Source organism: Phyllopteryx taeniolatus, chromosome 18 (genome assembly GCF_024500385.1).
Source record: "Phyllopteryx taeniolatus isolate TA_2022b chromosome 18, UOR_Ptae_1.2, whole genome shotgun sequence".
Lineage (NCBI taxonomy): Eukaryota > Metazoa > Chordata > Actinopteri > Syngnathiformes > Syngnathidae > Phyllopteryx > Phyllopteryx taeniolatus.
In genome coordinates this window covers 11,734,893-11,762,685 of record NC_084519.1, presented here as the reverse complement: position 1 = coordinate 11,762,685, position 27,793 = coordinate 11,734,893, and the positions used below count along the sequence as shown (strand labels likewise).

The 27,793-nt window shown below is 41.6% G+C and overlaps 3 protein-coding genes across 13 annotated transcripts in view; 1 reads left to right on the top strand and 2 right to left on the bottom strand.

Moving 5' to 3' along the window:
• Positions 1 to 1,206: 1,206 nt before the first annotated feature.
• Positions 1,207 to 8,777, bottom strand: LOC133468100 (interleukin-6 receptor subunit beta-like). 6 transcript variants are annotated; one of them, XM_061753554.1, is made up of 15 exons: positions 8,492 to 8,751; positions 7,611 to 7,880; positions 7,101 to 7,230; positions 6,851 to 7,032; positions 6,670 to 6,782; positions 5,727 to 5,886; positions 5,555 to 5,637; positions 5,227 to 5,443; positions 4,670 to 4,837; positions 4,301 to 4,402; positions 4,086 to 4,229; positions 3,869 to 4,009; positions 3,349 to 3,433; positions 2,519 to 2,600; positions 1,207 to 1,887 (listed from the first exon to the last, which is right to left on the bottom strand). In XM_061753554.1, the coding sequence occupies exons 1-15, from the start codon at positions 8,550 to 8,552 to the stop codon at positions 1,477 to 1,479; spliced, it is 2,349 nt and encodes a 782-aa protein (XP_061609538.1). In that variant the 5' UTR covers positions 8,553 to 8,751; the 3' UTR covers positions 1,207 to 1,476. The 6 variants fall into 6 exon arrangements, with proteins under 6 accessions (XP_061609538.1, XP_061609540.1, XP_061609544.1 ...); XM_061753556.1 differs by having other exon boundaries at positions 1,481 to 1,778; positions 8,492 to 8,761; XM_061753558.1 differs by having other exon boundaries at positions 1,797 to 1,935; positions 8,492 to 8,761.
• Positions 8,778 to 10,343: 1,566 nt separating this feature from the next.
• rdh14b (retinol dehydrogenase 14b) lies at positions 10,344 to 12,234 on the top strand. Its single transcript, XM_061753561.1, has 2 exons — positions 10,344 to 10,969; positions 11,500 to 12,234. Exons 1-2 carry the CDS (start codon positions 10,616 to 10,618, stop codon positions 12,115 to 12,117), a joined length of 972 nt encoding a protein of 323 aa, XP_061609545.1. The 5' UTR covers positions 10,344 to 10,615; the 3' UTR covers positions 12,118 to 12,234.
• Positions 12,235 to 14,198: 1,964 nt separating this feature from the next.
• Positions 14,199 to 27,793, bottom strand: part of si:dkey-174m14.3 (uncharacterized protein LOC563117 homolog) — a 31,906-nt gene continuing 18,311 nt past the window's right edge. For 3 of the 6 annotated variants that reach the window (XM_061753553.1, XM_061753547.1, XM_061753552.1), the window contains 5 exons: positions 21,124 to 21,285; positions 20,024 to 20,090; positions 19,199 to 19,306; positions 19,013 to 19,093; positions 14,199 to 16,868 (listed from right to left, as the gene is read on the bottom strand). In XM_061753553.1, the coding sequence (XP_061609537.1) occupies positions 15,462 to 16,868; positions 19,013 to 19,093; positions 19,199 to 19,306; positions 20,024 to 20,090; positions 21,124 to 21,285 (1,825 nt within the window). In that variant the 3' untranslated portion in view covers positions 14,199 to 15,461. Of the gene's footprint in view, positions 16,869 to 19,012; positions 19,094 to 19,198; positions 19,307 to 20,023; positions 20,091 to 21,123; positions 21,286 to 24,122; positions 24,552 to 27,793 lie in introns of those variants that run through there. The other 3 variants (XM_061753551.1, XM_061753549.1, XM_061753548.1) reach the window with 2 other exon arrangements.

Below are 27,793 nucleotides of genomic sequence, written 5' to 3'. Positions count from 1 at the left end.
GCAGTACGCCTCTCTTTATGGCCACTTTTTTGGAGTAACAAGTAATTTGTGTTACTATTTCCCCCCAAAACTAAAACAGAGAAAATGACAGATAAATAAATACTGAAGTACTTAAATACTTCATGACATGTTTTAGTTATTTATTTAATTGTGGCACTCTTGCACTTTCATAATTGTCTGCTATTGCCCATTCTTCAGCAAAGAAAAAAGTTAAAAGTGTCGGCGCTTATTTACATCTTTAAGTACTTATTTGGCATGTGAAATCTGTGCCACTTAGCTCATTTAATGTAGCTTCAAGCGACGCACTAATATTTAAGTTATTGGTTCATGTTGATGTCATTCTCTTACGATTGCCAAGTAATGTGTGGACTGCAGCTAAGTGCTATTACTGCCGCTCGACAGCTGCTGAATGTAACGACTGGAAGTAACCCGTAATCTAACTTGGTTCGTTTTAAAATGAAGTCATCAGTAAAGTAACAGCAGTTTTAAAAATGAATAATCTATGTCACTTTTTCAAAGTAACCCGGGGCAACAGTGGAGTAGTTAATACATAAAGTCAACTCCCTTAACAAAGTCAATACTCAATACATAACAGTCATCACATACCAGGAACAGTGGCCTCTCTGAGCTTCTTTAGTTTAGCTCTACACACTTCAGTAGTCCTCATCTGGCCTTTTTTCACGGTTTACTTGGATAGCTGCAGCGTTCATGATGTCATCACCATCAAAGCCTTGTGACTACATTTGGGTTTTCAGCCATATATGTATTTTCTGTACCGGTCATCCTCAATAGCCAATCAGAGGGCACATACAGACAAACGACCATTCACAACCACATTCACGCCATACGGACAATTTTGAGTCTCCTGAAGAAAATGTTTTGATGTATTTAACTTGTTACATATACAGAATTCGCTAGTCAATGTGCTACATTTACTGCGTTTCCTTTACAAGTAAATTTGGGGATTCATTATATTTGTCAGAGTAGTTTTAATGCAACATAATTGTTACTTTATGGTACTTTTACTCCATTTCATTGAACTACAATTTGCTTTTATTAGTAGATCTCATTTTTGCTCGGCTGCCCAGATTTCTATTTTAGATAATCACATTGCTTTGGTCATAAAATGGACAGTTTGGTAAAATCCATGATCCCCCCAAAATCAGACTGTGAGAATTTACGAGTGAACATGTGACACCCCCGTACTTGGGAAAATATATATTCCTATTTTTGATTTATTTATTTCTTTTTAATACAATTATACCAGACACTATTGTCAGGAGTATTATTAGTGTTTCAACACTTTTATCAGATTAATACATAAAATATACTGCACTGTTATCACTGCACAACAACACTATCACTATCATTCCGGGCGGGATGCATTTCAACATGCACATTACATTATATTACGCAGATGATACATAATTATAGTATAGTAGCTTGAATGTATATTATGGGATGTTTCCATCTTTCTCACCTTCCCTGGTCTTGCTCAAACATGTGCACAGTAACATACATAGCTAATGTTGCTGTCAATTGCTGATGTTTCACTGGAGGCAGACACTGGCATTCTTTCCCAGTACTTTGGGTCGGGCTTTCTATAGAAGCCTGGCTCCGGTACGGGCTTAATTGACCGCTACTCTCAGGGAGCAGTGCTGAGCATTCTCTGGAAGAAGACAGAGTGAATATCTCTTCGAGGTCATCAGGTCTCTCGTTGCGCGCGTCAGGTTTTGCAGTAAAAGCAGGGCCGCTGTATTCCTCCCGGGGGCCGCCGGCTGGGTCGAGATGGGAACCAGGGGTGGAAGTTAGTCGGGATTCCTCCATGTACACGCGTGCGCAGAGACTTTCCGATGGATAGCTGAATAGTCGGAAAGGGAACATCCCCTGACAGACCAGGTGGGTTGAGACAGATTGTTGTGGTCATTAATAGCACTGAAAAAACATGGAGTCACAGTCAAGTTCTTTTTAAAATATATTTTTTTTTTTAGCTGAAACGGTCTCCCCCGAGCACTTTCATTTAAAGTACAGTGGTGCCTTGACATACAAGTTAAATTCGTTCCATGACCACTCTCGTAACCCAAAACTCTCCATTCATCTTTTCGCATGAATGGAAACGTCATGAGACTTTTGAACTCTTCACGGCTCATCAGTACGGCACTAATATTAGTTGTTCACCGAGGATAAATGTTGCTGCACCGTTTGTGTTCAAGGCGTTGCGTAAAATGTTATTGCACTGCAACATAGATGCTATTTGGTGTCAGCATTAAGCTTTCAAAAACACAAGGTGTAATTCTCTTTGCTTTGTTTTCAAATCCCTTTGCTATCAAAGCCAGCAAAGACCAAATTATCGTATGTCTCTAAAAAAATATATATATATATATATATGGTTAAGATGTTAAAAATCACTAAGTGTGTAACCGGGTTAAGATGACCATTCATATTTAATTTGTGGACACCTCTGTCAATTTAATGTGCTGTAATACTTTAGTCTAATTATTATTCAACTTAAGTTCACCTTTTGATGGCCTCCTGATGGCCACAGCGCGACAGAACTGAGGCCCGGATTCGGAAGAGGCTTCTCCAGGAATTTTCTATACCTAAGACAGGGAGGGAGAAATATCTTGTTAAGTAGTTTAATGCGCAGTTATTGGTAAAATCGGCAGTTTTCAATGTGGAAGGCAAGCAAAAGACTACCAGGGAAGTCGCAGCAGCTTCGGAAACAAATAAAAGCTCATTTTAGCTATATGTTAAAGGAACATGATTTGTATCTTTTTATAGTTCATCCCCGCTATTAAAATAACAAAATCTGAGGGTATTTATTCCTTTGTAAAATGTTAATAATCATCTATATTTAAAATTCAGACGACACCAGACCATACCACAAAGTATGATGCCAAAACAGTTTATATAATTATTTCAAATCATCATACAAAATTACCCATAAAAATTGTATCATTTACAGATGATGTGAGTTTGAAAAAAATCCAGCTGCAGTGTGCAAGACTCTCTAACTGCCACGCACAACCCAGGCTAAACTTGGCTCCTCCCCAACATACAAATTACATGTATGTGTCTCTCAGTCTAGATGTGGAGAACATACTTCCATGACACAATTACTGCTTTCTATTTAGCCAGAGCTTTGGTATCATATTGTAATCGAAAGAGCACAAAAACCAGGAATTGACTGTAAGAGTGTTTAAATTGTTGCTATAAATTAGTACAGCAGATTTAATTGGGGCTCATTTCACCTCACTTGGAAAACTCCCGATTTAATATACAGCACACCAATCTCATGTTATGACAAGCCTTGTTTAGACGTTCTTATCAGAAATCGAAAACACTTACTGTATAGCGCAGCATAATCCCACAGATAACAAGAGGACTATAATGGTGGTTCCGATGGCACAAAGTTTTTTGACAAAGTCCAGATCTATCAAAGGAAGTCCACAATTGTCATGTTGCCTTAGACTGCTGAACACAAGTCACTATTATCTATAATGGGACATGATATTATGTATAACCACATCATTCCAATTGTTTATTTTTATTTCCTCTCTGGAAAAGATTTTAAAACGAGTTTCAATAGAGTTTGTAGAGGTTAGATGTCACATTAATGATGGAAAAAAGTTTTGGAATTATTTTTCTTAGTCTCTTTTGTTATGACAAAAACAAAACGAAAACGTCATACGAAAAGGGTTGTGTAAACTGTTTATCTCCACTGAATGTCATTCATTCTTCATTTTCTTTCATCAACCGTTGGTGGTGGTGAGTCATTTGTGTAACTCGAATTTTAGGGGTTTCTATGTCTTAGTCAAGTCATTTCCCATCACTCCCCAACATGGGAAACAATTACCCAATTACTTACCAAATCTTTTTGTATTAAAGTGCCTTACGTTGCTTTCACTGGTTCCAGTTAGAGCTACAGCCTTGACATACATGCTGTACTGGGTGTAAGGAATCAGATCCTTCAAAAGGATCTCCTGTTTTGTACCATTAACGGTGATATCTGGAAGGAACAGATTGCAAAAGTACATTTATATAGGTTACAAGAAATAAAGAGCAAGTGGCTAAGCTGAACTTACTGAGCTGTGGTCCCTGCCCCGTTCCATAGAAAACAACGTAGTGGACAATAACCCCGCCGCATACGTCCTGGTGCTCCATATTCCAACTCACAAGGGCGCTTCTGTCACTAACCTCAACCTTGATGGTGGAGAAATTTGCTGCAGCTGTGGGAAGCATACAGTAGCTCGCATATCAACCTTCACCGAACAATGTACAGTATATAATATCTTCAAACCTGCTATTGTGGTGCAGATCTGCCAGGCATGTGCGCCGAGGCCCGTCTTGTCACCAAACAGCGGCGTGACTGTGATATCGTACGGCTTTTGATCCAAGAGCCCTGGAAGGAAGATTTTGCACGTAGACTTTACAAAATGAAAGTCGTATGCTATTGACTATCATGAAAATGATGTCACCGAAGGACAACAACCTCTTCCCGCTAATGCACTGTCCATAATAATGGATTACAGATGATGAAACATAAGACTAATGGTCGAGCATTCTTCACGCACAGAAGACAGCCAACCATCAACTCTCTGCATTAACAAACTGTCCATTAAAGACTTCCCAAATCACAGTCCCACCGTGGATGACGTCTCTAACCTACCGAACAGTGTTGCGCTGGTGGAATTGCTTTCCTTCCAGTGGTACCGACGCCCGTCGTGGGTCCAGTCGATCACGTAACCCCTGACAAGCTGTGGAGGAGCATCCCACCTGACCGAAATAACACCTCGGATGCTTGAAGTCCACATGTTTGTAACTTGAGGGAGGCTGGCTGTAAAAAAAAAAATAATGAAACCAATGATTGCAAATGTAATCAGTGAGGGTGGCTTTGGAAGGTGCTGCTGACACATACATAGGCCAATGAACAGTGAGTGACATATTGTAGTTTAAAGTGCAAATAAAAGTGTTCTAAATTTGACGCACCACAGATAAAAGTGTTGTTAACAACCCTGTCAAATTTGATTATAAGTATTTGAAATAAGACTCAAGCCATTCCCTCTGTCAAACATTGTGGGCGTGTCCGCTGAATGCGATGAAACCACGCCTCACTCCACTGTCAATTAAATACCACTACTGCAAGCTGAAAAATGGCTTGGTTCGTGTTCATTCATTCCATATGCCAATTATTTGCATAAATGAATTAACTCTATTCAAACTTACTTTCGCCAACAGCTGGAACATAAACCGAGTCCTCTGCCAGCACGGCGTCGTTATGAAAGACTCTCAGCTTTACTTTGTGTGCCTCTTCATTCACATTAATAGTACATGTTGAATTTCCACATAAAGTACGACTGTAATCCCCTTGAATCCCCCGGTCCTTGTAGACAGTCTGTCGGATAAAATATGTAAATGTGCCTTGGCAGGCTGACGGAATGTCCTGCGAAGAAGTAGTCATGGAGGGGAGGGCAACTCTTAGGAGATGTTTTGTGGGTACAGTGCGAAATATTTGGTGATGACTGCATTGCATTGCATTGAAACGCTTCCTTACCATCCACATGGCATAAACCTTTCTCATGCCCTTTTTTTCTGGTTCTGTTACCTTTCTCCACAGGCGCAGCTTGACATCACTCTCTGTAAGGGTAATTAAAGGCGATAAATTGGCATTTTCACTTTCATTTAAAGAAAACAAGCAAAGAAAGAAACTTTCCATTGGAACTTACTATTTAGTTGACTCAAAACTGTTGCCTCTTTGCTCCATTCACTCCAAGGGGCTTTTTCCCAAGCGCAGCGGACTGCAACGTTGTAGTAAGTACAGGATTCTACTTTTTCAATGGCCAGATATCCTTTTTCTCCAGCTTCTAAAGTCTTACTGAGCACCTCCTAGGGAAAAGAGAAATATTTGTAAGCAAAAAAAATAAAATAAAATAAAATAATCAAGTCTAATGTCATAATTGATATGTTGATTGACTAATTAAGAGAGAGTGACTGGATTGCTGTAACTGACCAATTACTAGTAGTGCGTGAAGTCTTTGACATCTAGGCCAATGAAAGACAGGAAAGTCTAAATCACAGATTATCCATCCATCCATTTTCTAAGCCGCTTCTCCTCACTAGGGTCGCGGGCGTGCTGGAGCCCATCCCAGCCTTCATCGGGCAGGAGACGGACTACACCCTGAACTGGTTGCCAGCCAATCGCAGTAAATCACAGATTAATTGAATTGAATTATCGCACTTTCTCCACATGAATTGACTTTTTCAGGTGGATACACCGACGAAATCACGGTTTACAGTTTACTTGTATACCTCCGTTTCACAGTTGAATCAATACGCTATTGAATATACAATACGTACAGTGGAACCTCTCAAGTTAGTTTCTCCAATATTTTGTCAACACAAAGGCTTGGAGTTCGACCACAAATGTCCCGCTGAAGGTTTTTTTTCACAACAGCAAAATCTGGTGGGGACCAGCACCACTTGCTTCTCACGTCAGACATCCAGACATCCTATTGATTTCATAGGATGTCTGGTCACCATCAAAAAGGAAACCAGATATAAAGTGTCTATGTCCCATTACATTACCTCTGACTTTCTCTTATCGCCGACCTGAAACGCAAAAAGTTTCACTCAACAATGACAACAACTACATCTAGACAGTGACGCTACCTTGTCATATTTAACTTGACAGTAGTGTTTCTTTGAGGTAGTGGAGGTGCTCCACTCAGCCAATAGATGACCAGAGAAGACAGAGACGTTCAACTTTGGACGGCTAATTTGCACTAAAGAAAGGGAACATAAAATGAAGTCATGTTCTTTAAAGCATGACAATGACATTCATGTTACTTACATATGTGATGGGAGTCAAATTCATAAGGGTCCGAGTAAACCTCCCAGTGTTTGGTCTTTGCTCTCACAGTGACACTGTGATTACCCACCAGAGTAAGATATTGCACGTGCATATGTTTCGATGTGCACGTTTTCACATGTGAGCTGCAGATTTCCAACTGGGACTCGTGCAACCAAGAGGTGCTAAAAGGAACGCGCGTTTATTAGCACACACATTGCCATTGTCATCACCTGGAGAATATTCAACTCACCCGAGTACGGTGTAATTTATTTTCTTCAGGAAAGGGACATGATGCTCCCAACTGCATGTGAAAAGCTGAGGTACACCTTCAAATGATCCATTTCCATAGTGCCAGATGCAGCCAACTTTGGTGGGTTTCGCTATATCAAAACACCATCAATTGTTGCATCTTTGCACAGACGCCAGGTGGGCTACAGTATTCCAGAACGGAGGTTCAACAAACTCTAAGTCTGAACTCCTAAACACTAAGTTGACTTACTCTGAGATTTAAAAAAAAATTCGGAGTATTTGGGTCCAGAACAGCTGAGCAGAATCAGTTCAATCACCTCAAAAATATGTTGACCTTGTGTGAGACCACGGCAACTTTGGTGACTTTGTTTGGAATCGATATCTCTGAGTTTCCCCTCATCTCAGTGTTTACTTAGACAGAATCTTCACATAACCTGCATTCTGGAATGCCCCCATGATATCACGAAACAAAAAAAGAAATAATAATAACTGGCTGCGAGGAACCTCTTACAGTATGTTCTGAGGGTGGTCCCGCCGAGCACCTCCTGGGTATCGGCGCGGCGGCACAGCACCGTGGCTTTGCTCAGGGTGACGTTCCTCAGCGACACGATGTTATGTGTGGAGTTGATGGAGCTCGACCAGCTTTCGTCCACGGCGTTGTTGTTCAGCGTCCAGTATACTTTGCCGTGGACACAGGAGCTCTCGCACACGATCTGAGTATCAGATCCCACTTGGATGTACGGATCTTTGGGGACGACGTTGCACATGTTCTTACGCTGCCCTGTGGGTGTTAGTCAACATGGCAGGATGTTAATCCAGTGGCAACATCACTGTTAATACAAGCACAAAGAACAAGTTTGGAAATGTGCGCCATAACATCATCATCTATGTCAAACTGCCAGTTCTGCTGCCGCTATTGAGTTTCCAGTACCCTACTGTTGGTGACAATCAGGTGCCTGATTTTCCATTTTCTATACTGCTTGTCGTCACTTGGTCCCCGGGTGAGATGGAGTCTATCCCATCTGATTTTGGGGAAAAGGCAGTGTAGCACCTTGGACTGGTCACCAGTCTGTCGCAGGGCATGTATATAAACAAACAGCCAATAACATTTTGGGGTCCTCGAACAAACGAACATGAATGCCTTTGGGAGGAAACCGGAGAACAACACAGGAAATTCGAAGCTGAGATTACAACCCTGAACCTCAGAACTGTGAAGCAGACGAGCTAACCACAACACAGTGATGCAAAAATAGAATTCAAAACAGCAATAAAATATTATATATGTTGGGGGGACCACAGTTTTTAACAGTTAAAAGGCTCCATTGCTCAAATGAATACTATCAGCACTTCTGCAATGTCGTTTCAAGATGAAGAAATTAAAGCTGTTCTTACCTTCAGAAATAGAAGTAGTACTGATAACAATTAGAAGCACTACGGACGTAAAATAATACATTCTCTTCTCAGTAGTCACAGCAACGCTTAAAGTCGAGAACAATCAGTTTTACTCAGTCTGCGATCCATATTCCCACGTATCCTCATTTCAGCCATCTGCAACAGAGAGAGGAAATGAAGCAAAACAGTTAGAGAAACAGGAGGTATTACCCAACTGGAAACATGGCAAGGCAACAGGAAGTCACTCTCTCTCTCTCTCTCTCTCTCTCTCGATTCTCTATTAATTCCCAGAGCAACACAAGAGAAACTTCCCAAGACTTTATCTTTGCATCAAATGCATTAGCGATATGACTGTGAGTCATATACAGTATAGTATCCCCATAGTGCCGGAGAAATAAGGAGCTCCGCCTTTTAGATCAGAATGGTATAAACTGCGCTCTCATAACATGATAATTATCAGCAATAATAGCGCAAGCATGATATCTGATGACATATCATGTAATAATAGATTGTATACAGTAAATGCATAGCAAGTATTGAATTGAACCCATTCTGAGTCCATATACAGTATATTGCATTCTGCGCTGTATTCTTGAACACTTCTAGGGAGAATAGCGACATTGCTCAACTTTATCTTTTTATAAACAATCTGCCTTACTGTGGATTGATGAACATCAAGACTTTTAGAGATACTTTTTTGACCCTTTACAGCTTCGTGCCACTGAACAATTCTGAATTGTAGTTATTCTGAAAGCTCTTTTGTGCAAGGCATGGTTCACATGAGGCAATGCTTCTTGAGAATAGAAAACTTAAAACCAGTGTGTGTTTTTAATAGGGCAGGGTAGCTTTAACCAGCACCTTCAATCTTGTCATATTGATTGGACTCTAGGTTGGCTGTCTCCTGAACTCTTGGAGAAGTCACCCTGCAACTTACATGGCGTGTCCAATAAAAATATGTCTAATTGTTTGTGTGGTGTTTTAGTTGAAGCAGACTGTGTTTGTGGTATTTCATGAACAATTTATGTAAAAATCCAGGTATTTCTTTTAAAACATTGAAATGTTTTACATTTTTAAAGGCAGATGCTTCAATGCTCACTTTTGCAGCTACCTTGAGTTGTCAATTGCGTGCTGCATCCCACTAAATCTGTCCTGCCGTAAACAAAATGTAAAGCTAGTTAGCAACAAACTTATTATTGCATGCTATATCATAAAATGCTAGATTTTATAAATGCATAACAAGTATTGAAATGAACCCACTATTCCTCCATACATTGATATTACATTTACATTTGTTGGCATCAATATTACAAACTTTATTAAAACTCTTTTTTTTTTTGTACAAGTTAGTAAGTGAGTGTACACTGAGGCTATTCTGGATCAAGTTTGACCTCTTTCTACAAAATGGATTTTAGGGTTAAATCAAGGCAAATGGTGGTAATGCTGGGAACTCTTGAAACTGTACATCCCATAAATGTGTCTATATATTTCTATTTTAAAAAAAGAATAAGAATGATCATGCATACTAGTCTTACAGAGGTCAAAGGGTGCCATGATGACACGGGGCGAGGCTGCACCTGCAAAATCAGGTACAGTAGCTACAATGCAGTAAATAAAAATAGATGTTCCCTTTCCTCTAAAAAAATGATGGCCTTTTCCCTCTAGAAAGTCAACAGAAACAGAAAAAGGTATTCACTGTATTCACACAAAAACAAAAAATAAACAATAAAGGTTTGTTTATACTGTATTAATCTTTGGCAGCATCCGTTAAAACTGACACATTTTGGTCAGTGGGGGGCAGCATCGCGCAAAATCGTGACTGGCTGCCCAAAAATACTGTAATTGTAGCTAGTTAGCAACAAAGTAATGACAAGCGACACGGGAGACTGAAGACTGGTTTACCATTTTTTATTATTTTAATTTTAAAAATAAGACTTTACCACCTCATTACTAGCTAACGTAAACATTTATTAAAATACGTATCGCGTGACTATACTAGCGCTGCGGATTTCGTTTGGTATCTATTTACGTCCGGGTTAGTTTACTTCTGGCCTAGTTTACTTCCGGGATAATTTTGTAACTTCAAAACACAACGCGACTGTACTTTCCTCCATTGTCGGTGCCTCCATGGCCACTGCGGTCCTCATCGCCGCCGTCGTCGGTGGCGGGGTCCTGCTCGTCATGCGCCGCTTGTTCCCCCGACAGAACGCCGTCGAGCTGCTCCGGTACCCGGCTGGCCTGATGCAAGGAAAGACGGTGATCGTGACCGGAGCTAACTGCGGAATCGGGAAGGCCCTAGTCGGGGAGCTGCTGAAGCTCCAGGCCCGGGTCATCATGGCCTGCCGGGACCGGCAGAGTGCCACCGAGGCGGCCCGGGACATCCAGGGAAATTCGGGAGCAGAGCTCGGGGAGGTGGTCATCAAACAGCTGGACCTGGCGTCGCTCACGTCGGTCCGTAAATTTTGTCAAGAGATTCAAGAGGTGAGCTACTCATGTTGCCACATCTTTATTGACACAAACCAAGTTATTATATGATTATCGACATAAGTGCTCTAGTTGTTTCCAGTAATCTTACAATTTGTGTGAACTGTCCAGGGTCCTGATAGTTAACATTATTGAAAATGTTCTTCTATATTCGAAACTTCATCGACCTTTGATCCTCTTAACATTAATTGGTTATTGTGGTGGGGTGCTTATGGTTAAATTAACCAGTGGTGGCCATTAATTTGCACTGTGGACAGACTCTGGAGGGAGTCTCCAGAAGTATCAAATAACACCACAAAAAAAATCACTAGATTTTTTTGCTCATCACTTTAAAAAAAAAAAAGAAAAAAGAAGTGATTTCAAACTAAAGACATGTGGCCATGAATTGTGTTCTGTCACATCTTCACAATTTCAGTGATTTGAACAACATGGATGGATCGATGAAATTGTTTTTAGTTACGAAGTTAATCTGTCTGTCTGCATTTGTTGCCTCGCATATTAAAGCATATGCTTCCTCGAGCCACCAGGAAGAGCCCAAGATCGACGTCCTTGTCAACAACGCGGGCGTCTACCAGTGTCCCTACTCCAAGACGGAGGACGGCTTTGAAATGCAGCTCGGCGTCAATCACCTGGGTCACTTCCTACTCACCAACCTGCTGCTCGACCTCCTCAAGAGCTCCGTCCCCAGCCGCGTGGTCGTGGTCTCCTCTAAACTGTACAAGTACGGTCACATCAACTTTGATGACCTGAACAGCGAGAGTAAATACAACAAGGCGTTCTGCTACAGTCAGAGTAAGCTAGCCAACCTGCTGTTCACCCTTGAACTGGCACACCGGCTGGAGGGCTCGGGAGTGACGGTCAATGCGCTCACGCCCGGCATCGTGAGGACCAGGCTGGGCAGGCACGTTCATATCCCCATCCTGGCGAAGCCGCTCTTCTACTTGGCGTCGCTGCTCTTCTTCAAGAGTCCGCTGGAGGGGGCCCAGACCCCTCTCTACCTGGCTTGCTCCCCGGATGCGGAGGGGGTGTCGGGGAAGTGCTTCGCTAACTGCGAAGAAGAGGAGCTGCTAGCGAAGGCTACGGACGGACAGGCGGCCAAGAGGCTGTGGGACGTGAGCAGGAGGTTGGTCGGACTGGAGGACTGATTTTGTGACTTTGGGCTACCTTACAAAGCTAGTTGAGACACAACAAGCGTGAAAGACCACCTTGAGTATCTAATTATCACTGCATTGAGCCAATAAAATGTTCAAGGGTCCACGGAATTGATTGCCAATTTTCTCTTATTCCTGTAAATATTGTCATTCATTCAGATCATTTTATTCTCAGGGCATTGAATCGGTCACAGCTGGACTGTTTTGGTTGTCTTAGAAGACATTTCGCGTCTCATCCGAGCAGGCTTCATCAGTTCATGCACAAGGCTAGCTAGGACAGCACTAGTTTTGGGTGTCAAAGGCACGCCCCAAACCACAAATGGTATCGCTTTGAAACACAAAATGACAGTCTTGAATACGGCTTACAAAGAGGCAGATCTTTCGGAGTGAGAGAGACCATCTATGGTAAGATTGGAAGCCCATCTTTTAATAAAGGAAGAGGCTAATGACACCACCTATCTCCTCACAATACAAAGCCATCCTTGCGTCCCTTAATAATTTTTTTTTTACAACTGAAAAGATTAATGACCCAACTGCTGCTGTTCACGGCCAGAGGCCTCTCTGCAATGCATCTTAACAACTGTCCCATTTTAAAATTATTAACTGTAATTTATGCTATAAAAAGAGAAGTTAACAATGATATAAAAACTAAAATAGTCAAAACTATTCACCCTTTTTGAAGATGCCTCAGAGACATGTAATAGAAACAGGCAGGGGGGGTTTTGGAGCCAACCCACCTCATAACAAACCTACTCACTTAATCAAAACCAGGCTAGAAGTCGCCACATTTCCACATGATTGCTTCCACAGAGAAACGTGATGAATGTGACCTATTGTCTTACCTGCTAAATGTGTTTCGTTTTTGCAGTGTGACATTAAAGAGGCGAAGAGGGTTGCCTTGTATGTAGTTTGTCCTCTTTGTCTATCTACTAAGTGCTGTATCGGCAGAAGCAGAACAATAGGATAGATGGGGGAAGATAAGTGGGAGGATGAGGTGCAACACAAAAGTGCTGGGACACCAGGCCATTGTACTGAATGTATAGGAAGTGCAAATGGAGCAAAGTATAGTGTTACCACCCAAAGGTTTTTTGATGGGTTCGAGTCAGATTGCCTTGTGCACTGGGAACACCTTCTCAAAACTGCTCCCATAAAGCTGGAAGCATAGAATTGCCCAAAATGTCTTAAGATGAAGAATCATAATTACGGAGTAACATAAGAGGTGTCTCAAATGCAGCCTGTTTATTTGTATGTTTTAAAATGCAGTGGTGTAGTTACTACGTCAATACAATTCTTGTTTGCAACTCCTTCATGACTTGCTGATTTTAGCATGGCCCATTTTCACTAATGCATGGTACGCGCACACCAATTATCGGGTCAAACAAGCATTTCCCCCCCCCCCCCCCCCCCCCCTCCAATAAAAAGTCAGCTAAAGTCTGATTATCAGATTTCTGTAAAAGATTATCCTGAACGATTATTCAGTGGTGTGGGGTGTGATTTCTCCCCAATCTGTTCGGAAATCAATCAGGGCAGTCTTAATGCTAAAGGCCCGGACTCTCTGATCTGTGATAGCCAATTAGGTAGCGACCTGAAGCTCGCCATTTGGCCGATCACAAATAGAGGAGCAACTGGTTGTGTTTATTATCTTAATAATGTGTCTCACAAGTCATTCACCACAATACAAATGACAGAAACGAGTTAACTGCAAACAGCCGAGCTTCATCTATTTCTATTTCTTTGTATTTTCCAGCAGTCTGAATACTCTGTGGTACTTTGATACCTGTCATAGGTTAGTCTTGGTACTACAACAAACCTGGTTTGGCAGAGGAGATTCATAAATGTGTCTGTGGGAGGGAAGAGAAAAAAAAAAACAACAACACACACTGCACCACAGGTTAATCTTTTAGGGACATGCAATAACCGACCCTTTGGTGACTAATCGGAAGATGTTGAAAAACAAAATGCTCAAATTTGGTCCGTATACATATTATACAGTATATACTTCCTCAGCCAAGATGAAGTAGTGACTCACAACCACACGGCCACATCACAAAAGGTCCCGTTTAAACAATCAAGGATCGTCTGCATACTTTGTGCTTTTATTGAGCCAATAAACAACCAAAAATATATAAACATGCACAGTTAATAAAAGGAATAAAGGTTATATTGTCTTGGAGGGGGCGTGGGCATTCGAATCTGAGGTAGAAAAGGGAAAGGAGGTGAAGGGAGGGTGTTGCAGGAATTTTGCGTCCGTATATGAAGAGAAGAATTAATACAAACTGCTGAGACAGATGTTCACGTGTCATAACATTCAATCAATAACAATATAAAACACCAACCGATACTGTCAAATTCAATAAAAAAAATAAAATAAAAAAAAAGGAAAACTTACTAATTTGTCACTGTTTGTATTTGTTGTTAATTAGCTGTGAATGCCACATAAGGCTAATGCTGTTAGTACAAGTGTCAAGTTAGGGGTGTGTTTTTTTTTTTTTTTTTTTTAAATAGGCTGCTGTTAATTCATGTATGTACAAGTTCCAGGTGTACTAAAATCTGTCACTTGAAGGGCTACATACAAAAAATATGTCATTTTCCAGTTATAAGTATATAATAAATACATACAGTGGTACCTTGACTTAAGAGTGTTAATTCATTCCGCGACCCAGCTTGTACTGAACATCAAATCAGTTTTCCCATTGAAATAAATTGAAATGCCATCAATTCATTCCAGCCCTCGAAAAACTACCATTTTTTAAATTTGTTTTAATTAGTCCTTGTATTGCAATACATTTTTAATTAGTCCTGTATTGTAATAAAAACACAATAAAAAATAATTTTAAGAAATGAACTTGTTTAATAACGTGTAATCTAACAGAAAGTCACACAGACACTGTAGTATTTGTGTGTTGATGTGTGCCTTTCAAGGGCGTGGCCTAATGAGTGATGTCAGGAGCTCTGACTCCAGCTCGTTAGCCATTCAACCATGCAGTTAGTTCAGTGTTTTTCAATGTTTTCATATTGTATTTTTGTGTTTGACTGTTTGTGCGGTTCAATAAAAAGCTGAAAGTGCATCGGCAACTCCTTTGTTTTTCCACAAGCGGCAGCATATCTGAAGCTCGGGCGTGATCCAAATTTTGGCTTTCAACACAAAGCAAAAAAAACCAAAATCAACCAAGCATCTGCTCGTAACTTGGAAAACTCTCGTAAGTCAAGGTGCCACTGCACACGTTCCGTTCTTACAAATGTATAGTGGTCTCTCACTGACATGACTTACTCTCCTCACCTTTTTCACAATACATAACAATTCTGTGGCTTCTATTCCCGTTGTTCTGTAAGGTTCTTCAGTTGAGGAGTGTTCCATACAACTGCGCCTTGGTCAGACTGTCTTTCCGGGAAAGTCCCAGAGAACCAAATTTTTGGTGGTACGGTGGCGGAGGGGGCGGCGCTGGTGGCGGCAAAGACGGGCTCACCTGGGCGGACAGGTTGTGCATCTCTGCCTGGAAGTGCTGAAGGTCCGCCGCCATCTCCAAGGACCGGCGGTTGAGGGATTCGGTGGAGCTGTTGGGGCTTTGGTCCCCATAATCAACGCTTTGGCCTCCAGATGCCTCATTACCCTCTTGGTCTTTGGAGTTGCCCGAGTGGTAGAGGCTGTGCTCGGAGCCTTGGCTGTCCTCGTACAAGTGGGCTTGGCTGTGAGCCTGGCGGAGCACCGGGCTGCACTCTGGACTTGCAGCCACCCAAACCGGATCCTGCATGACGCCGGGTCCCTGCTGGTGGTAGTAGTCGGCACCTTCCTGGAAGCTGCTGTAGAGCGGCCCCAGGCGGATCTTAGCTGGCCTGACGGAGAAGTGCTGCTCAGAGAAGCTGTATGGCGAAGCCCGGCCGGGACTGCGGTAGGAGTGAGAGCTCAAGTCCTCTGCGCTCAGCTGCCGCCATCTTCCAATCAGCTCCTCCTCCTCGGGGGCAAGGGTGCTTCCTCGGCGGCTGTCCCCATAAGCGACGCTTGGGGAGGACGATGGAGGCAGGGGCTCGTAGGGTTCGCTAAAACAGGAGGACATGGTGCGACTGTACACAGGTGAGCTGCTGTTCTGCTGGTGGATCATCTCCGTCTGCTGGAAGGGATGATTGTTACCAAACCCTCGAGGACTATCTCTCTCCCAGGACGAGTCGCTCTTCCTCTCGTAGTCCCCCGCGTCCCTCCAGTCCATGTAGAGGGTGTGATGATGTGGGGAAGAAGCGCCACTGCTCGGCGGCCCGTTGGCTTTTTCTTCTGAGCCCCCTCCGCTGAAGCTGGAGTAGGAGCTGGAGCCCACGCCCAAGGGAGGGAACTCAGCAAAGTGCTCCTGGGTGAAACCAGGTCTCAGGCCCACAGAGCACTCTTCCGGGTTGCTGTCAGTGGAATTCTGCGGTTCATAGAGAAGCTTCCTCTGACCGTGAAGGTCCATGCTGGGCCTGCGCTCCCGGTGCCGGTCGTCGGGGCAGTAAAGGGCGGTGTCACTGCTGTACAGGTCGGACTTGTAGGCCGCACGCAGACCCAGGCGCTCCCCTTGGGCCAATGTCTCCAGAATGAAAGCGTGCTCAGGAGTGTGAGGGCTGGGGGAGCGTGAGGCTTGGCTGCTGCAGCACGCCTCATCAGGTTTCTCGAGCGCCTGCCCGATGAGCGAGGCCGGCACAGAGTCCGAGTACGTGCGGCAGAGTGGAGATTCTTCCATCTGCATAGTCAGTCGCTCCTGAAAGTCAGTAGGGAGCTGGAACAAAAACACATGCTCTTGTCATAATATTACAAGCATTAACATATACTTGCGCTAAGATGAGAACCGTTAAAATGCAATGCAGGTCATCCATCCATCCATTTTCTTTTACCGCTTATCCTCACTCGGGTCACGGGCTACTGGAGCCTATCCCAGCTATCTACGGGCGGGAGGCGGGGTACACCCCCCGAACCGGTCGCCAGCCAATTGCAGGGCAATGCAGGTCAATGTTTTGTCAAATTTACACCATCATCTGCATGAACACTTGAATCTTCTTCCTTTCCCACTCAACTGTGAGTATGAAAAGGTTTGGCCCTGAACTACACACAAAATCAGCCCTTTTGTTCGGTTTGTTTAATCACCGGAGTCTATCCCAATCAAATCACACCACCACTGAGTCAGAACTGAACCCACGCTTCCTTCATGCAAGTCAGGCAAGTGAACCACTGCACCATCATTGACTTAACAAATATGTACTGTGTGTATGTATGTATTAATATACAGTATGTCTCTAGAGATATTGCATAACTGTTGGGTTTAGGTTCAGAATTTCCAAATTCACACTTTTTTTTTTCTTGACTGTTTTCTGGTTAGTGTAGCCCTAATACTTCAAACTATTCTTTGCTGTAGTGATGGGCGAATAGATATCTAGCCAAGAGCAAACTCGCAAAGTATGTAGTATTGATAATGTACTAAATATTATTTCCTGACTAACAGATATAAATGAGTTGTAGATAAAAATGATACATGATGGACAGGACGGAGGTACAGTAATTTCTCCTTCCCCGCATTTTTTTTAAAGCAAAGATTTTAATCTATTTTTGCTATGCTGGAGAGTATTGATACAAATGTAAATAGCACTAACAATCTAACTCAGAAAATGGATAGATCCATGAATTATTATTATTTTTATTATTTGCCAGCCAATCGCAGGGGACAAATAATAAAAATAAAAAACATTTTAAAGTGACATTTACCACAATTTAGAGTCTTCATTGAACATAACGTGCATGTTTTTGGTATGTTCACTGATTTGGCCAGGAGCATAAAAATAAATTGACCAATTACAGTATGGTATATATCAGTGAGGAAATTAGCAGTATCACCCAACTTGTTAAAGCTTTTACGCTTTAAATGTGGAGAATTCAAAAGATACACTTCAATATAGTGTATTACTGCTACAATGACATTCCTTTCTGTGGCTGCACAAATGTATAGGAATCCATTTTAACAGAGGACAATACACAAACGTGAACTTCTCGGCCAGGAAAAACAAACAAAAAAAAACAAAAACATTGTTCTATTTTGAGCAGGTCTTGAGCTATTATTACTGCAACTAAACTGCACTTTTCCATATTGTATTCCGTTTGGTGTATTTTTGAAGCAGGACACGATCACGTGACAGCCTTTCCATGGTTGTTTGGCCGCAAGTGTTGCTTATTCACAACACTGCATAATTCATCAGTCAGCAAGCTTCCGGAAGACCATGACCTACCACGTGTACTTGGACAGCCTCTGATCCCTTTTGTGTTATCATGCACTTTTTTTCTAGAGGTATTCCTGTCCTTATCGGATGTACTTTGTGAGTTTTGCACAATCCATTTGCAATCATAGTCGCAGAGAAATTCTATAATCTCATGTCTGCTTGTCACGTGTGCGATGCCGATGCAGTGCAAAAAGGCGTCCAACTAGTCCACATCAATAACCACATGCATTACAGTTGACAAGTACAATTGAACTATCGGGCTGCAGTGTGCTAACAGCCAGCTGATTCTGCTCTTAAGTACTTTTGTGTTTTATTCATAAATGTATGTTTTGTTCCATTTTGTTGCAGTGGCTTGTTTGCTGTAATACTCGAGTTGCACCAACTACCAGAGGCAAATTCTTTGTGTGTTTTAAGATATTTGGCCGATAAAGATGATTTAAATTCTAATTCAGATTGTAAAATGGGTTTAACTCTAGATAGATAAGTCCAGTTAAATGACTTTAAATGAATTTTGGTTCTCCCTGTGCTTTGAAGTGTCTAAAGAGTGATGAATAAACAACAATATATTTGTCAATGAATGGATCAAGTCAGGTATTTCTTAATGAATCTCTTTTCTAAGCACACAGATATATTGAGGGCGGGGGGGGGGGCTCACCTCAGAGAGCTGGGCCCTGTAAAGAGACTTGTTGCACTGGAGAAGCTGAGCAGCAAGGTTACAATCCTTCCTGTAGACGTCCTACGGAGCACAAATCATCACAACATACGATAATTATTCTCACCAGAGATGAACATGTGACGATGATAATAACGTCCTTCCTCTGTGTCGGTGGTGTCTCCTCACATTGTCCTCTTGAAGCTTGTCGATGGTGATCTTGGCCTTCATCAGGTGGTTGTTGAGGACGATGATCTCTCTGCTCAGGGCTCGCTTTTCGTCTTCATGGTGTTGCGACTAGGGAAAGAAGATTCCAGCTTGAACGTCAGTCACGTGAACAAGCATCATGTCCTTGTTCTCTATGTTGACTTATGTTGTGTTTTAATGACAAGATTTGATTTGTTTGGGGTGTGGCTTCAGAATAAAGTCCATTCATTATCATCAATGAACAGTCTTGTGTGTATTCTGCCTGCTGCCCAAAGTGGGCTAGGCTACACTCCAGCTCACCCGTGACCCTACGAGGACAAGCAATATAGAAGATCTTCGGATAACTACACAATTGACAAACCTTGCTCTCTTCTAGTAGCAGTTGAGTTTAAAAATGGCCATTTTCATTTCATACAAAACCACTTGCTCGTCGTCCTCTCCTGTCTTAAGACCAGTCAGTATCCCGCCGGTGTTGCAATGTGATGTAACAACTGGCTGAGGATACAGTCGCCCCGATCAAAGCAACAGCCCCCGATGGTCATACGACTATACTGTATAATTACATCTTTTCTTGTCTGGCCAATGAGCCGAGGTGTGTGTTGCACGGAGAAACAATGGGGCCCGCTTTCACTGTACTGTTTGGAGGAGGACAGACAATTGTAATAAGCCGTAATTAATGTCACTGGTGCCAACAGCAGGGCATTTATATTACAGTATTTGAAATTGGATCGCAAACATGCTGTACCACTTCATCATGCTGTCTTTTCTTTTTCGTAAAGTGCAAACATGACAACCGCAGGCATTTACATCTCTGTGAATCTTCTCCTCCAGATCTTGGTTGATCCTCTGCAGTGCCGAGTAGCTGCTTTGGATCCTGAAACACACAGTAAACAACGTACATTATTGATTTTGGTACAGTAAGTCGATCTTATCAATAAATGTGTGCTCCATGGTCTGTCTTGTTCTTGGGCCATATTCAGTCATAATTGTCTATATTGTTAATTCTGTTAGCCAAATAGACTGCCAAGAACAAGAAACGTGACTGGTTTGGAAAACTATTTATATCTATACACTCGGGCGCGAGCTGCCTACTGTAGCGAAAGTGGAGACAAGAATAAACTGGAGGAAAATGTACCCCGCATTTGATCATTCAGCTATTTCTGTCCTCACATTTTTCTCAATCCACCGCAGCTTGCGTTTTATAAGTAAAATATATACTGTATATATCTAGTAGTTATTTATAATTTGGAAAAGAGAGAACCATTTTCTCATCACTGCTGCTCCTTTTAAATAAATCATCATATGTTTGGGATTTGAAAAATACTCTACACCAGTTTAACATTGAAGATAACTCGAGACGGAGGTTAAGTGCAAAAGTGCACCAAAAACAAACGAGATACTACATTGTGGTAAATGAATATAGGAATACACTTTAACATTAGATGATCATCCTTAATGTTGTTCTCCTTTGCATTATGCAGCACCTCTTCACTGTGTGAGAGAATGTATTATTTTATTGCATCCCTCATAAATGTGCAATGTATCTCATCCATAATGTCATAGGCAATAAACCTCATGTTGGTTGACATAGATGCATTTTTGTCCATACTCATTCCTTATTATACCTGTAAACTCAATTCCTTGTACAAATGAACCTGTACAAACATCATGCATTCTACAGTAGGTATCATATTACATTTGTGTTATCATATATCATATATTATGTACATACATTTTATGATTGAACTTGAATTCTTTACATTCTCACTCATATGTATAGTAATAATGATGATGACAGTAAAATACCAAATAGAATAAAATGTATTATATGTTACTGTAAAGTACGTATGTGTATATATATATGTATATATACATTTCTTCATATCTTCCAGTTAGTATCTTCTCACCTGCGCAGTTTATCGGTAAACTTGTCCAGTTCTTCCTGAGCGCGGCGCAGCTCGGTTTCCAGGTACTGACGCGTGGCGTCAAACTCGCTCTGCAGCAGCTCCAGCTTGTGTGTGGTGAAGGAAAGTCGCTTCCGCAGGTCTTCTTTCTGCTCCAGCAATGAGCTACACACACAAATCAAATTATTGTGTATACTCTAATTTCTATATTGAGTTAATCGGGGGCCACATATCTTGTTGATAGCCATGCAGTGGATGGGGAAAGTGACACAAGCAGAAAGATGGTAGCGTACAGACCCAAGCAGACACACTGTAAGAAGCATTTCCGATTTTTGGAATTAAAATTTGACAGCCTGTGCGAGAAAAACCCAATCATCAACACCGGAGCGTGTTGAAATATGAGCTGTAAACGTTTTAATACATCACATGAATCCAATGCGAAGGCCGGGATGTTGGGAACAGCATGTAATTCCGCGCAATGATGAAGATTTTTAGAGTTCGCACTTTAACCGGTGCCTCCATCTAATGAAAGGCCAAGTGTAAGTGGGAAATGAGGAAATGCGGGCTACCGTGATGGAGCCGAGTGCGCGCGGGCCAGGCTTAATGGCGCTCGTATTGACGGACAGATAGAGGAAGGAAGCTAATGACTCTATCTGTGGTCAGATAACAAACAAATAGAGATGTGCTCGTGTCGCTCTTTTCGCTCCCGTGCCTCCTTTTCTCTGGAATAACAACATCAGGTAACAAATGCATGATATCGAGAGGCCTCTTTTCAGTGCTTGCAGGTCCACAGACTGGAGGCATCATCCACAAGCTATCTCTTTAATATTCATGACAGCAAGTTGGCAGTAAGAGGCTCTTTTATTCTTTTTTTTAAAACATAAAATGTTAAGTCCTAGGAACACCTGCATGAATTGAAGATAAAATGCTGTATCTGATGCAGCTGGACAGATCTGCAGGAACAGACCTGCTCCACAGGCACAAATCCTACTGGTGCATTTAGACCGCAGTGAGTTGAGTCATTGAATTTTGGCAACGCGTCCCTTTTCCCTACAGGTCCACACTATATCAGTCTGACATACGTCAGTGTTAGGTGATGTGTTGAGATCATCCTTCTCACCACCGGTCCCTTGTCCCTTTAAATCTGTACATGATGTTCTTGGGGCAATCCTCTTACTGGCTTATAAGAATTACAAACCTCTGTTTTCTTTTTCCCTAGTTTTCAAAATGTTCTCCCACTTTCGGTACTTCCGCTTGTTTTTCATACAAAAAAAAAAAAAAAAAAAAAAAAACATGACTTATCCATTCATTTCACGGAAGCAATGCTCTTTCATCCAAAGCATTTTTGTAAGTTGTGTAAAAAGAGTACGTCAACAGGCGGCAAAGCGTATTCCACAATGCAAGCTCGCTTTAATTTACAACTCAAGGCAATAACCCTCCTGGTCTGCTTGGCAACACTTGGGCAACATCGACGTAACACAACCTGTCAAAAGTCCGATTTTCAAAATCTGAGCACACAGTATAATAATAATAATAATAATAATAATAATAATAATAATACATTGCCACACTTCCTCTGGCCACATGGTGGCTTAGTTAGCAGTCACATAAACAAGCACAATGTTGTTTGAAGCCGACTGCTTCAAACTAGTGGAGCCACCTGTTGCCTATCATACGACAGCGTAAGGCAGGGCTTGCTGCGAGTATATCGGCTTTGTGTTCAATAAATCAGGCCCGGATTTCACAAAAGATAAGTCAATTTGTGAGTGAATGGAGACGTCATCATCATTATTATTTCAGTATTCAGGTTTTGGTGATGTGCCGTGAGATTTTTCTCATGTAAAATAGATGTCTCGGCTAAATAAAGGTTGGGAAATTGTATGTTGCTGCATGTTAGTGGGGGTATTAAGAGGTGGATTAAGTTCGGCAACTCCGCGTTTGAAGGCTGGGGTCCCAAATGCACGGTCCGCCACTGGTTTTAACCAAACCCAACTTGTCAAATGGGAACACCCCGTTACATACTATGTTATCATACAGTAGACCGTAGGGGTTTTCCTATGAAGCGCTAGGCAGCTCATTTCCATTTGCATCTGTTCACTCCTATTCCATTCACGTGCCTCCTAATGCTACACCTTCTCTCAATTTCCATGTCCTCCAGCCCCCATCGACATCTCTGTTATTTATTTCTCTCCAAAACCCAGTGAGTCGAGGTAGACTCCAGTCAGAGGAGTGTCGTTAGCCGCACGCCTATGGGGGATTTATCAGCATTTATTCATAAATAGGACGGTCGAGTTAGGCCGTCCTGAATGAAAAGTGCCCCGAGAGAACTGCTGTTATATAAGGTGCTTTAATTCAAACGGAATTGAACCGAATAGCTGAGCAGCCTAGTTTAGATATGCCTGTTTTAAAAAAAAAATATATTTATATATATATTTTTTTTACTCTGACACAATTAAACATCTTGCTTCCAGTGCAGCTCTGCACCAAATGTTTACACTCCGAACAAAAACTCATTAATAGTATCGCTTTCGCTTTCTCGAAATTAAAAATAGTAGGGGGCTACTTATAACTCATCAGGCCGATGCCCTAACAGTCAATACATTTGCAACCAAGTCACAGATTAATGCACCCCAGACTTTTGAGTGACTCAATGCATGTCTCAAGTGACTGGATGGCTTTTTAGCACTACGCCTCCTTCCGCCTCACCTGCATTGGCGAGGGAATGCAGGTGTTTTTTGTTTGATATGGAATGAATTTACATAGACTCGCTCTGGGGATGGGAACAAATGTCCCATTAGTGATCCAGGCTGTGAGCAGGAGCTGAGTCAGACCTAATGAGTGCACTCACTCTGGCAAGAGGATGACGAGGCAACATGACTCCTGGTTTGCCCGAGGATGCTTTAGTGTGACTGGATGGTGAGAGGAGACACCTCGTGGGCGGATGAGTGGACAAACAGATGAAAATGCGGACAGGTGGCAAAGACGGTGCGATTCGCTCTTACCTCTTTTTCAGATGTTTGCCTCCATTTCGGGGGACTTTTAAGGCCGTTTTGCCAATGTATATCTTTTTCATGGTTTGTCTGTGTTCCTTCCCTGTCATGTGTTCATAGGGGTTGACCACAAGGAGCTGACGTGTGTTAGTGTCCCAAAGGAGACCGCGCCTAAATCTGGCCTGCAGAGTTACTGTTTGTTCTACCTGCCAAACAAAGCAAACACACATTAATAGGCTTTCAATCAATAATCCTGTTGATGAACAATAGTTTGAGCTAAAGAAGTGGAAGGGCAAAGCAGCACTGAACGGTTTTAGCAAAAGCCCTAATTGCGATTTTTCTGGCAGATATTGTGAGTTAAATTTGATCCATGATTTTCTTCAAATCAAGCAAACATCACAAAAAAAAAAAATTATATTACACCACTACAACATTTAAAGCTACAGTATTACTCTAATGCAAGGATGAACACTAAAGGTGAGAATTCCTTCCAAATGTATTTCTTAACATTTCTTATTATTACTTATTTAAAATTGGTTTGTGGAATTGTTTTGGTTTTTATTTGACTTTTTTAACAATACAATGAAGATTTTTTTTGCACAACATTTCATTAAGTTAAGACAGTCAAAGATGGCTCTTTTATTTTCCAAAAAACCCAAATATCTTTTAATATGAAGTATTACATTAACTTAAATTACATATGTATATGTAAAATTCATACACGATTTTAACAATGGCCCAAGTAGTCCTGTGCGACATGAACAAAATTTGATATCTCAATAACGATATTCAGTATCTCCAGATATCGTACCATATTTTTCCTTAAAATTACATGAAAGGCAATTTTCTCATTTTTTTCCCCATTTCTTTACAATACACATTTTATATTGAAAACAAATTAACTGGATAAAAGATAAAAATATCATGCAATATATATTTTTTAAAAAAACGCAAATATCCAGTGGAAAAATATAATTCCAAATACCTGGTAGTACAACCAGCTTTCAAGGAGTGTACACGATTGTCACAGAATTCACAATTTAATTAATTAAATAGCATGGTTTTCTTCCTGTGTAAATGTGTAAATTTCAAACTTTGATTCATTTGATACATTTAGAGCAACATTCAGTGATCATTTTGTTTCACGTATCTCGCTATTATTTTTTTTTACTTTTTTTGGAATCGGACAAGGTAGTCCCCAAAATTGTTCACCAGTGATGGGACATTGCGATTTCCTGGGTGTGTTGTAGAAGTGATCATTTGAAAATAGAAAGACTTTAGAGAGAGATTTATAGGAATAAAGTTTTGCATATTGATATCTGTTTTCTACCTTGTTAAATCAACTGTTGATAATTATTGTGGGAAATCATTGACATGGTCAGTGTCTTCACATAGAAGAATTACTCATTTATTCATCTTAATTATTAATAATAACATATAATTAATGTCACTTTGAGCAAATCTATTTCAGAAGTGTGTATCACACTGTTAGCCCTTCGCATTTATCCGTACCGAAGAAATTATTCTCAGTTTCGAGAAGTTTGGTGACCCCTTCGTGTACTGTAGAAGCTCTCGTGGGGAAGTTAGCAAATAACAGTTTCACCAGAATTGCACACAATAACTCTGAACAATAATGTGATCACTAGCAATTGTGCGAACACAACATGAGAGGCCATTCCACCGATATTATGTACCGCTAAAGTAGATTATTTTTGCAAAGCAGTACCCAATGAAGCAGTTATTTTGAGGTTAACACAACATACTGTTTTTTTCTGAAAAATACAGCCCAAGGGCGCCTATTTTCTCTTCTGCAGATGGGGCGAGGTGTCTCTTTGATATCATACAAACACATTCATAATATGAAGCAATATTACACGTTCATTGCAATTTATGTCAATTGAAATCGGAGCGTGAAGTAAAAACAACTTTAATGGAGGATTGCAGAGAAACAAGAGCGCTAATCGCTGTTAAAGATAGTCACCACAAAACATAAGATCATCTTTACTTATGTGCAGGGAACTTGTTTACTTGTGGTCAGTTTCCACACTTTAATTTATCTCGAAGACTACTTTGGTAGGTGCTTCTGTTTTGGTTAGTAACAGAGTTCAAATGTGCTCAGCAACTACCGCTTGTCCTCATTAGGGTTGTGGTTAACTAGGGCCTATCCCAGATGACTTTGAGGTCACTAGTCGCCAGCCAATTGCAGGGCACACAGATCAACAAGAATTCACACTTATGGACAATCCAGAAATGCTTCCTAACCTTGATTAAGTCAAGGCACCCATTTTACAGAAAACAAACAAACAAACAAAAAAATCGCACAACACACTATCAAACAAAAATGTCACGAAAATCATAAATACTGAAACGATCATAATAGTTTAGAGTTGTTTAATTGAACACAAAGCTTATGTACCCTCAGTAAGCCATGACGTATTGTGTTTAATAAATAGCAACATGTGGATACACAAGTTAATTGTACCTTCTACCATCTCTAATGGAAGAACATTTCATAGTTCTTCCTGTCACTATACATCACTGGCATAGATAGATGAACAAAAATATATTTGTAATAAATAAATACTAATTCTCGGACAAATGAAGTGCTAATTGTCACTGCAACCTCAATGATCTCTCGCAGCAAACTAGCATGCCACGGCACCCTGTGTGGCAACCGATGATCTTGAGTATTCAATTCGCAACCAACATGTTTTTGGAGGAGGCCGGGGTACCTAGGGAAAACCCACACGAGCACGAGGAGAACATTCAAACTCGTGCAGACGTGCAAACTACTTGGCTGCTGTGCTGCCCGAATGGATGGATATAACTGTATAATTCCTATCCTACTACATCAGAAAATTCTTCCGATCACAGTTCGGTTTCTAATATCAAATGTGATCATCTACTTATGTTACCTTATATAAAAAGCTCTAGCCTGTTTACCCCCCTTCATTACCCTGTAATATTTTAATGAGAAAATGTCAATGAAAAACAAATTGACACAGCCGCCATGATTAAACACAATGACTTTGACACTTGTCTCTTCTTCTGCAGCCACCTCCTCTGAATATTTCGGGCTGCCTCAGGCCCCACCCTGCTGCTCCGTCTGGATGACGTGTGCAGGAGAGACACAGATGTCAGCCCACAGTGGATTGGTGCAGGTTGCTAGACGAGCGTGTCAGCCACACTTTGAACCAAGATGCTCCCAGCTGAGCCCTGATAACGTCCCCTCAGAAGGGGGCAACGGGGGACAGATGTACCAAGACAGCCAATAAGGAGTTAGTGGATACTGTAAGTACACACAAAAAAAGCATACAGGCGTCAAAAAGGAAACGTTGCTTTCATTGCCGGTCGGTGATTTGCGCAGCAGGCTGAGTAGGCATGGCGACAGTTGGTGACAGGCCTCCCAACCCCACCGCAACCCCCCGACTCACACAAACACCGGAGGCTTCTCTCTAACTCCTCCCCTCTGAGTCATCACACACCAGCACAGGGTACGTGCCCACGGTGAGGTGCATTTGTGCACTGTGATTGGCCTGCCAGTTTCGAGCTATTTGGAGGCTGATGTGTTAGTATGCATGTCACTGAATTTGTTTAAAAAGTGTGTACCTGCACGTCTTGCTTGTGTGTTTGCACACTGCGGCATTAAAACACACACCCTCTCTCAGGAAAAGAAATAACGC